Source organism: Kogia breviceps, chromosome 7 (genome assembly GCF_026419965.1).
Source record: "Kogia breviceps isolate mKogBre1 chromosome 7, mKogBre1 haplotype 1, whole genome shotgun sequence".
Taxonomy (NCBI): domain Eukaryota; kingdom Metazoa; phylum Chordata; class Mammalia; order Artiodactyla; family Physeteridae; genus Kogia; species Kogia breviceps.
The window spans coordinates 38,192,836-38,203,381 of record NC_081316.1 but is presented as its reverse complement, the minus strand read 5'-3'; the positions used below and the strand labels follow the sequence as shown (position 1 = coordinate 38,203,381).

The 10,546-nt window shown below is 41.6% G+C and overlaps 1 protein-coding gene across 5 annotated transcripts; it reads right to left on the bottom strand.

The window, feature by feature from the left end:
- Window positions 1-2,129: 2,129 nt before the first annotated feature.
- On the bottom strand, window positions 2,130-6,007 carry LOC131759565 (serum amyloid A-3 protein-like). 5 transcript variants are annotated; one of them, XM_067038118.1, is made up of 4 exons: window positions 5,891-6,007; window positions 5,229-5,320; window positions 2,802-2,940; window positions 2,130-2,417 (listed from the first exon to the last, which is right to left on the bottom strand). In XM_067038118.1, exons 2-4 carry the CDS (start codon window positions 5,317-5,319, stop codon window positions 2,255-2,257), a joined length of 393 nt encoding a protein of 130 aa, XP_066894219.1. In that variant the 5' UTR covers window position 5,320; window positions 5,891-6,007; the 3' UTR covers window positions 2,130-2,254. The 5 variants fall into 5 exon arrangements, with proteins under 5 accessions (XP_066894219.1, XP_066894218.1, XP_058924877.1 ...); XM_067038117.1 differs by having other exon boundaries at window positions 5,229-5,323; window positions 5,891-6,001; XM_059068894.2 differs by having other exon boundaries at window positions 5,229-5,323; window positions 5,896-5,998.
- Window positions 6,008-10,546: the final 4,539 nt, after the last annotated feature.

The following is a 10,546-nucleotide window of genomic DNA, read 5'->3' as shown; positions in this document are numbered from 1 at the left end:
AAATTACTGTGAGCCCCACATTTACAAATGCAGAATGACATAGGTATGGTTCCTCAGGGACCCTGATTCTCAAAATCATGAAGATGATGGTAAAATTTCTAACAAAATAAAGTTCCAATTTACACAGCAATTGCACTTATGGAAAATTTTAAGGTATATTAAAACAGGACAAAAAATACTCTGTGTTAATACATAAAATACAACTAGATCCTAGGCTCAAATAATTATAAACATTTTTTCACCTTCTGTGCAGGGGCAGACCCAGGTTTTGTGAGGCCTGAATTATGCAATTTCAGAAGCCCCTTTTACGGTAAGCACTACAAAATTACAAATATTAAATTTGTTACAATAGGAAATATTTATTTAGAATGGGAAAAAAGAAATCACAGTAAATCACCAATTTTAAGAAACCAACAAATACCTTAAAATGAAATCCAGAAAAATATACAATTGTTTTTATTAGTAAGTAGCCTGACACACTTCTACAATCCTTTTTCTTTTTTTAGTAGACTTTATTTTTGGAGCAGTTTTAGCCACAGCAGTACTAAGTACAGAGATTTCCCTTAGAACCCTTGCTCCCATTCATACATAGCCTCTGCCATTATCAACATTCCCCACCAGATACAATGTACAACATTTGATGCAATTGATAAACCTACATTGGTGAATCATTATCACCCAGAGTCCATAGTTTACATTAGGGTTACTCTTGGTGTTGTACATTCTATGGCTCTGGAAATTTATAATGGCAGATATCTACCATTATAGTATCATACAGAGTAGTTAGTTTCACTGCCCTAAAAATCCTCTGTGCTCTGCCTATTTACAATCCTTTTTAAATATACTTTTTGCTGAGGTTCCTTTGATCATTTTTTTATATAACAGTGACCTTGTAAGATCATTTTCTGTAACAAAAAAATAGGTAATTCTGTCTTTAGCATAGTTTAAATTTTTTAAAATTATTATTGGTAGTTTAGGAAATTATCGGTGGCTGAAAGTTTCTTTCAGCTTCACAACTTGTTATTGGTAATATTCTGTAAAGTTATTTTTTTTAGCTACCTACTTTAAAAAATTAATTTATTTAGTTTTGGCTGCGTTGGGTCTTCATTGCTGTGCGCGGGCTTTCTCTAGTTGCGGTGAGTGGGGGCTACTCTGTTGCAGCGCGTGGGCCTCTCATTGCGGTGGCTTCTCTTGTTGCAGAGCACGGGCTCTAGGCATGCGGGCTTCAATAGTTCTGGCATGTGGGCTCAGTAGTTGTGGCACACGGGCTTAATTGCTCCAGGGCATGTGAGATCTTCGAGACCAGGGCTTGAACCCGTGTCCCCTGCATTGGCAGGCAGATTCTTAACCACTGTACCACCAGGCAAGTCTTGTAAAGTTCTGACTGCTTGAATTTTCCTTCGATTTTCATGGTGTCAAATTTTCCTACCCTCACAGAAAGGATGGGGATATTTTCTACTGGGCAGAATTGTGTGTACAAAAAAACAATCATTTGTTTTTTTGAAGGGTTAAATTGTCTACAGAACCATCCGGGACTGCTGTTTTCTCTGGGGGAAGATTTGATCTTTTACAATAATTATAGAATAATCCAAGTTTTCATTTCTTCTTCTGTCAAGTCAGTTTTTGTAAGTTGTATTTTTCTAAGAATTTGTTAATTTTTATCAAGTTTTAAGCTTTATTGCCAAAATTGTTCATGGTATTCTTATTATCTTTTCTATGATTTGGAACAGAGAGTTATGGACTGATAATTGGTCCATATAATGGTCCATATATGGTTTATATAGTATAGTCTGTGTTCTGGACATACAGCTGGCCTGCTCTCCACATGGGTGGGGGGTTCCACTCAGCAGATGTGGAGAGTCAACTATATTATGGCATTTCATATGAGGCACTTAGTATTTGCGGATTTTGGTATCCGCAGGGGTCCTGAAGCCAATCCCCTGCAGATACCAGTGGATGACTGTGAAGTTTTACCCCAAATTATTACTCTTGTTTATTAGTGCGTTATCTCCTTTTTAAAAACTATGATGTTTATTTATCATCCCCATGGTATTAAATAGGCTCATGTTAGCAAGAAGACTGTCATATGCTGTTTCCAAATGCCAAGGACAAATTGGATTTCACAAGCATTTGTTAAACATTTTTATGTGCTCTTTATCAACTATCAAGAACTACAGATACAGAATACAGCAACCTAGCTCAGCACTGTCCCCACTCCCTTGAGCCCTGTCTCCTGAGCAGAGGGAGAGGCGGCTCAGTACTTTTCGGGCAGGCCGCGAGGTCTGAAGTGATTGGGGTCTTTGCCGCTCCGGCCCCACCTATTGGCATCCTGGTCGGCCTTCGAGTCCTCCAGTCCGTGGCCACTGTCTCCATGCTTAAAAAGGTCTGTGACTCTCTGAACATTCTCTCTGGCATCGCTGGAATGGAGGAGGGCAGGTAGGGGATTACTCCAGCGCTGACGAGCAACAGCCCGCCCTCCCCATCTCTCCTCTTTCCAAGGAATCAAGGACTGTGACAGGAGCTAGGAAAGAGCAGCCTGAGGCTGCCCGGGCTCAGCACACCTCAGCCCTGCGGGTCCCCTTAGGCTGGGTGAACAGCACCCATGGGGGCGGCTGGGGAATCTTCTGTCTCACCAGCCTTGCTCTGCTCTTCAGCCACTCAGACCCCACACAGGACACAGCGGGTGAGGGTGGGTAAGAGGAGGAGAGGCCACAGCCCTACAGGAAGTTCTCCAGGGCTTGGCCCCTCCTGGCTGTCCGAGGCTCTCACACCCATCCCTGCATGCTCAGAGCCCCTGGTACCTGATCACTTCAGCAGCCCAGGCGCCCCCAGGTCCCCTTCGGGCAGCTTCATAGTTGCCCCGGGCGTGGAAGTACTTGTCTGAATCTTTGTAATTGGCTTCTCTCATGTCAGAGTAGGCTCTCCACATGTCTTTAGCCCCTGGGAGGAAAAGAAAGTGATGATATGAACATGATCACGTCTCAGCAAAATAGAGAAAGAAAACATTTTCCTCCCACTGGGTCCAGATTTCAGCTTTTGACTAAGCCCTTGGAGATTATTATATTGGCTTGAAATGAATATTCCTTTACTTTTCACTTCCCTGGGTTAACGTTATAAGAATCATATGTGGTGCAAGTTTTACTCTGTTTGATTCCATCCTAAGTCTGTTGGTACTTCGTTTTTGGTTGTGTGTGATGCGTGTGAAGAGGAGGTCGGATGCTCTTTAAAGGATGTTTGGTTGTACAATGGACCTCTACCTGGAAAGATACAGGAAACCCTCTGACCAGAGCTTGAGAACAAAGGCGATTCTGAGGGAGGTTGCAGACATAGGATGCTCCCAACCTAGTCAAGGGGAGAAATCCATCCCTGTGGACAAAGTAAGGACAACTTGGTCATGAGTACATCTGAATGTCCGGGGCATATTTGGACCTGGCCAACTGTCAAACTTCAATCAGCAGGTGATAAAAGTGAGTTCCCTAAGAGAGTTTTGAAGAAACAGGGTAATCAGATGCAGAAAAAGAGCAACTGACGCACCAGCTCTAAAGTTCAGTGTCCTCTCCAATAAAATGGAGGAGTATTGCCTCCCTCAGAATGGTTACACAGAAGAACTGAGGAAATACAAGTTTAACGGCTAAAACGTTGTAGGTGCTCAGTATACTATGACCTCTCTAGTCCTTAGGAAGAGTGGGACAAAAAAAAAGAATGAAGATGAGGAGCAGGGAGTTATGGACAGAAGCACTCTGATCAGCTAGAATTAAATGGCAAAGTTAAAAACAAAAACTTCTCAGGACAAAGAGAAAAATCCAATGTAGAGTTATAATCAGGGTTTACATAATGACTCTATGAGATAACTTATCTTCATATTATATATTTGTCATGTCTGGCATTTGCAAAGATAGTTTTGTTGAGAGTTATGACATTCCTACTATACTTATTCCCCCTGAGTTACTGATTTAAATAGATCCTTGAAGTCCAGACTTTCTTAAAAAGTATTTCCAAAATGCCTGGCATATCTTCTCACCTAAGGTCAGCAAAACCAGAGGTACTGTGCACACTTCAACGTGCATAAAAATCAACTGGGGAGCTTAATAAAGGCCATATTTCCAGTCTCAACCCAGGGATTGTGTTTCAGGGGAAGGGTTGTGTGTGACCCCAGGCACCTGCATTCCACAAAGCACCCCAGACCACGGGTGATTCTCATGGAAGTGGCCCTAGAACAACCCTTTGTAAAACACTGACCTAAGAGATGAAAAAATATTTTTAGCTGGGTCTGTGAGAATTCAGATAGAATGGCCAGCAAACTCTTAAAACAATTATTCAGTAACTATCACAGAAAAATAATAACACAAAATAATTTTGTGAAATAAACACATTTTTGCTACTTCACTCTGGCTAGTGAGGTACATATCTCTTGCTATCAGTTTCCGGCCAGGTCTCAGCCTCAGTAGAACCATTGTCAAGGTAATTCATTGTGCCATTTATGGTGGGGAGAGGTACTCTATCAAGTTGCCTTCTAAAGGCACCACATCCCCACTGTTTGCCATTTGCTCAGATACAGAGCAGGACATGTGTTCACAAATCCCTCACTCTCCCAAGTGTACTCTTGTCTGGGAGGCATATAGTCCGTCGGTTAATAGCAAGGTCTGGGGGAGCTTGGGTTAAATCCCGCTCTGCTGGAGGACTTTGTTAAGTGTCTTAATCTCTTGGTGCCTCAGTTTCTCTGGTAAGGGATAATGGTAACAACATTGCAGGACTAAAGGATTAAAACCTGAGGATGACAAGGAGTTCACTCATGCATGCGAAGCTCTTAGAACAGTGCCTAGCAAGTACTATTTTAGTTATAATTATTAAGTGGATGGGGAGGGTGAACATTCCCCACCCATTTAATGCACCCACTTCATGGTACCTGAGACTTGGAAATGAGCCATCCCTAGTTGCCCACGAGGGGGCAGCAGAGCCCCACTTGTATTTAGGGAACATGCACCTCCCGAACCCAGATCTCTTCCTCACTCCTGCTGAAAGTTGGGGCCCAAACTCTATGTGACCTCGGGCTTGGGAATCCCAAGGGTGCAAAGCTGGCCAGAAAAACCTGGGGAAGTGCTACTACGGAAACCAAGCTCCTTTTTTTCCCTCTTATGGCCTTTGCCCTGTGGGGACGTGACCTCTGCTCAGGTGAATCCTGGGAGCTGCAGATGCATCCTTCCCCTGACCCATCCGTTGATCCTTACCTTCACCAGCTTCCCTGAGGAATGTAGCCCATCTCTGGCTGCTGACGCCCAGGATCAGTAAGCAGAAAATGATGCCCGTGGAAAGCTTCATCCTGCTGCAGGGAAATGAGCAGACACAAACAAGGATGACGGGTCTGGGTTTTTGTTCTTGTTTTTGTTTTGTAATGTGGATACACTCTTGCATTCCAAAACTAAATTCCACTGAATTTTATCTCAATATATAGACGATAGATAGATAGCATTACAGAGGATCCAGTTCTCATTTCCGCGTGTCTCATTGGAATCCCAATGATTTCCTGTGTGAGGGATTGCAACGGGCTTTTAGTATAAACCATTTTCAGTCCAGTCATCCACTATCAGCCCTGAAACCCAACTGCAAAGCAAGTTTCCCAAAGGCATTAGGAGTTTGGGCACTATACCTCTCTGCAGTATGAGATGAAGTAAACAATGCACAAGCATTTGTAGACTGCCTGCTCTACCTATCACTGTCTTCACACAGAAGATGCATATGGAACCCCTACCCCTCAAAGTATTCACAGCTGGTGAATTCTGATTGTCAGAACAGTAGATTCAGGAAGGAAGCAGAGGGCTGGGCTGCAGCACAAGAATGTTGGTGAAGAGAGAGAATCTCCAAAGAGGAAAAGTTTGGAAAGTTCTAGCACCTCACGTTTGGCTGTGCCTTCTTGCTGAGGCTCCCGGCGAAGCTGAGCTTCCTGTGCTGCCTGCCTGGGAGACGGAGCTGGTGCTTTATATACTGACACTTGGCTAGTGGAGCAAATGAGAAGACAGGTTTGAACCAAAAGAAAAAAATAAACAAACAGGAAAGAAAGAAATTTGGGAAATTCCTCTTGACAGCATTTCAAAACCACAGGGTTATTCTTCACACACATCTAATTTTCCTAGATTGTGCAATCTGGCAGTTTTCAAGAGTGTAGCAAGTTGGGCTGCTTCTGTCTGTTTCCAGTCTCACTCCTGGTGGGGAAAGGTGTTTTTCCCCACACAATAATGTACTGACATTTGCTGTGAAGGGTAATCAATAGTAGAAAAAGAGAGTTGATTGCCTAAAGAATGTGAGGATACAGGGCAAAAGGAAGAACAGTACGGGGCCATTGCAAGGGACAGCTCAGGATGAAGCTGGGACCCCAGGGTACAGGAGTCAGAAAGGAAGGAGATAGAAACCCAGGAAACCCGCGGGTGTAAGTCATCAGGAGGCGGAAGCGCAGCCGGGGCGGAAAGGTGGTAGAACGCCGCATTGAGCTCGGTTTGCCGGTCTTTAAGTGGTCGCCCCCCCTTGGAGAAAGCGATCAGAAGGCAAGGTGGTCCCGGGCTCTCTAGCCTCACAGTGATTGTAAAGTGCAGACCACTTGCCACAGAACATAGTTGAAACAGAAAATAGGAAGATGGCAGCAAACCCTCAGGACAAGAGCATTAAAAATTCACCCCAGAGGGCTTCCCTGGTGGCGCCGTGGTTGAGAGTCCGCCTGCCGATGCAGGGGACACGGGTTCGTGCCCAGGTCCCGGAGGATCCCAAATGCCGCGGGAGTGGCTGGGCCCGTGAGCCATGTCCGCTGAGCCTGCGTGTCTGGAGCCTGTGCTCCGCAACGGGAGAGGCCACAACAGTGAGAGGCCTGCGTACCGCAAAAAAATAATAATAAATAAATAAAAATAAAGTGTCCATACTACCCAAAGCAATCTACTGAATCAGTACAATCCCTATCAAAATTCCAATGCCATTTTTCACAGAAATAGAACAAACAATCCTAAAATTCATATGAAACCACAAAAGACCCCAAATAGCCAAAGCAATGTTGAGAATAAAGAATAAAGTTGAAGGCGTTACATGTGCTCATTTCAAACTATATGACAAAGCTATAGTAACTAAAACAGTATGGTGTAGACATTTTAAAAAGATACATAGATCAATGGACCAGGATAGAGAGTCCAGATATAAACCTACGCATGTTTGGTCAATTATTTATGACAAAGGAGCCAAGAATATATAATGGGGAAAGGATAAATGGTGTTTGAAAACTGGGCAGACTTTCTTCCAAAAGAATGAAACTGGATCACTATCTTATACCATTAACTTAATTTGACTCAAATGGATTAAAGACGTGAATGTAAGACCCAAAGCCATAAAACTCCTGGAAATAAACATAGGTAGTAAGCTCCTTTTGGTCTTGGAAAGATTTTTTTGAATTTAACACCAAAAAGCAACAAAAGCAAAAAAAAACAAGTGGGACTACATCAAACTAAGTAGCTTCCACACAGCAAAGGAAACCATCAACAAAATGAAAAAGTAGCTACCAAATGAGAGGAAATATTTGCAAATCCTATATCTGATAAGTGGTTAATATCCAAAATATATAAAGAACTCATTCAATTCAATAGCAAAATAACAATCTGACTTTAAAATGGGCAGAGGATCTGACTAGACACTTTTTCTAAAGAAGACATATGAATGACCAACAAACACATGTGAAGGTGCTCCAACATCACTAATCATCAGGGAAATACAAATAAAAATCACAGTGAGATATCATTTCACACCTGTTAGAATGGCTCTTATAAAAAAGATAAGAAATAGCAAGTATTGGCAAAGATGTGGAGAAAAGGAAACCCTTGTGCACTGTTGATAGGAATATAAACTGGAAAAGCCACTATGGAAAACAGTATGGAGGATCTTTTAAAAATTAAAAATAGAACTACCAAAAATATTAGTTCTAAAAATAGAACTAAATGATCTAGCAATTCCACTTCTGGGTATTTATCTGAAGGAAATGAAAACATTAACTTGAAAAGATATATGCAGCCCCATGTTCACTGCAGCATTATTTACAACAGTCAAGACATAGAGGGCTTCCCTGGTGGCGCAGTGGTTGAGAGTCCGCCTGCCGATGCAGGGGACGCGGGTTCGTGCCCTGGTCTGGGAGGATCCCACATGCCGCAGAGCGGCTGGGCCCGTGGGCCGTGGCCGCTGAGCCTGCGCGTCCGGAGCCTGTGCTTCGCAACGGGAGAGGCCACAACAGTGAGAGGCCCACATATCAAAAAAAAAAAAAAGACATAGAATCAACCTAGGTGTCCCTTGATGAATGAATGGATAAAGAAAATGTTATTTATATACAACATACATATATGTGTGTGTATGTATACACACAAATACACACAGTAGAATATTATTTAGCCATAAAAAAGAAGGAAATTTTGTCATTTGCAACAACATGGACAGAACTTAAGAGCATTTTGCTAAGTAAAATAAGTCAGATGGGGCTTCCCTGGTGGCGGAGTGGTTGAGAGTCTGCCTGCCGATGCAGGGGACATGGGTTCGTGCCCTGATCCGGGAGGATCCCACATGCCGCGGAGCGGCTGGGCCCATGAGCCATGGCTGCTGAGCCTGCGCGTCCGGAGCCTGTGCTCTGCAACAGGAGAGGCCACAACAGTGAAAGGCCCACCAAAAAAAAGTCAGACGGAAAAAAACAAATACCACATGATCTCACCTATATGCTGAATCTAAAAAAAATCAAAAGCTGAACTCATAGATACAGAGAACAGATTAATGGTTGCCAGAGGCAGGGAGTGGGAGATGAGTAAAAGGAGTGAAGGGCATCAAAAGGTACACACTTCCAGTTATAAAATAATTAAGTTCTGGGGAGGTAATGTACAGCATGGCGACTGTAGTTAATAATACTGTATTGTGTATTTGAAAGTTGCTAAGAGACTAAATCTTAAAAGTTCTCACCACAAGAAAATAAATTGTAACTATGTGTGGTGATGGATGTTTTCTATACTTCTTGTGGTGATCATTTCACAATACAGTTGTCCCACAGTGTCTGCAGAGGATCCATTCCAAGACCCCTGTGAATACCAAAATGCTCAGATGCTGAAGTCCCTTATATAAAATGGTGTAGTATTTGCACATAACCTAAGCACTTCCTCCCAAGTACTTTAAATCATCTCTAGTTTACTTATAATACCTAATACAATGTAAATGCTATGTAAATAGTTGCCAGAGCACAACAAATTCAAGTTCTGCTTTATTGGAACTTTCTGGAAATTTTGGTTTTCAAATATTTTAGATCCAAGTTTGGTTAAGTCCTCGGATATGAAACTTGTGGATATGGAGGGCCGACTCTATATACAAATATCGAATCATTATGTTGTACATGAAACTAATATAATGTTCTATGTCAATTATATCCCAGCATTAATTAATTGAACATGTTACCTTAGAGGGTATAGAAAGAATTCAGCACCATGGACCCTTTCTTTCTCCACTTATTGAGACTACACATCATACAACAACTTCAATTTGATGGGCAAGTATTGAAGAGTACACGGCTACCCCATGTCAAATCATGGCACAGAAAGGGCACCACTTGACTAGTCTCAGCTGTGTCAGACAATACACACACCAACTAAAAAATCAACAAATTATTTGGAAATTATTAGAATGATTTAAGAAACAATGTGTGTATAAGCAATTCACTTTGCTGTACACCTGAAACTAACACCACATTGTAAATCAACTATACTTTAATAAAAGTTTTTTAAAAAGAAACAATGTGTGCTATGACCATATCTTTTGTTGAGCAGTTTTAGAATTTATGTAATTTTGTTCATTTGAAGGATCAGTGGCAGAATAATTAAACTTAATATATTACTTTACCATCTAAAACTTTTAAAGTATCCCCCCTCTGGAAGCCCCCCAAGCAACCCAGGAAATAGGATATTACTAACACCGCAGAGGCCCCTTTGGTCCCTCTCTCTGCTGCATGCTTCTCCCTGCTCTTTCTCCAAAGGTAAACTCCTTCCCAAACTTTGTGCTATCATTCCCTTGCTTTTTTAAAAATTGTTTTTTAATCACATATGCATATCCATAAACAGTATATTTTTAAGATTTTTCCAGTTTTTGAACTTTCTGTAAATAGATTTCTATTGTATGGATTCACTAGTCATTTGCTTATTTTGGTCAACAATATGTTCTTTAGACATAGGCATGTTGATGACTGTTGCAGTAGTTCTTTCATTTTCAATGCTGAAGACTATTGCCAAGCATGAATGTATCACAGCTCATTTCAACATTTGGGTTTTTTCTGTTTTTCTGTTTTGCTATTACAGTGTTGCTTCTGGCAATCTTGTGCAAATATCCTAGTACAAGAGTTCAAATGGTACAGACCTAGAAGTGAAATAGAATATGATTATGTTGAGCTTTAGTTGGTAATACCAAATTATCTTTCCAAAATGGTTATATATATATATATTTACAATACATATTTATATTTTTTATATATTTATATTCCCACAAGTAGTGGTTACAT

Coding starts and splice junctions, on each gene's coding strand:
- LOC131759565 (XM_067038118.1), bottom strand. CDS start 5,319: ATGAAGCTTTCCACGGGCATCATTTTCTGCTTACTGATCCTGGGCGTC. Junction 2,941..5,228: donor CCTCAGGGAAGCTGGTGAAG/GTAAGGATCAAC, acceptor TTTTCCTCCCAG/GGGCTAAAGACATGTGGAGA. Junction 2,418..2,801: donor TGGGCTGCTGAAGTGATCAG/GTACCAGGGGCT, acceptor CCTCCATTCCAG/CGATGCCAGAGAGAATGTTC.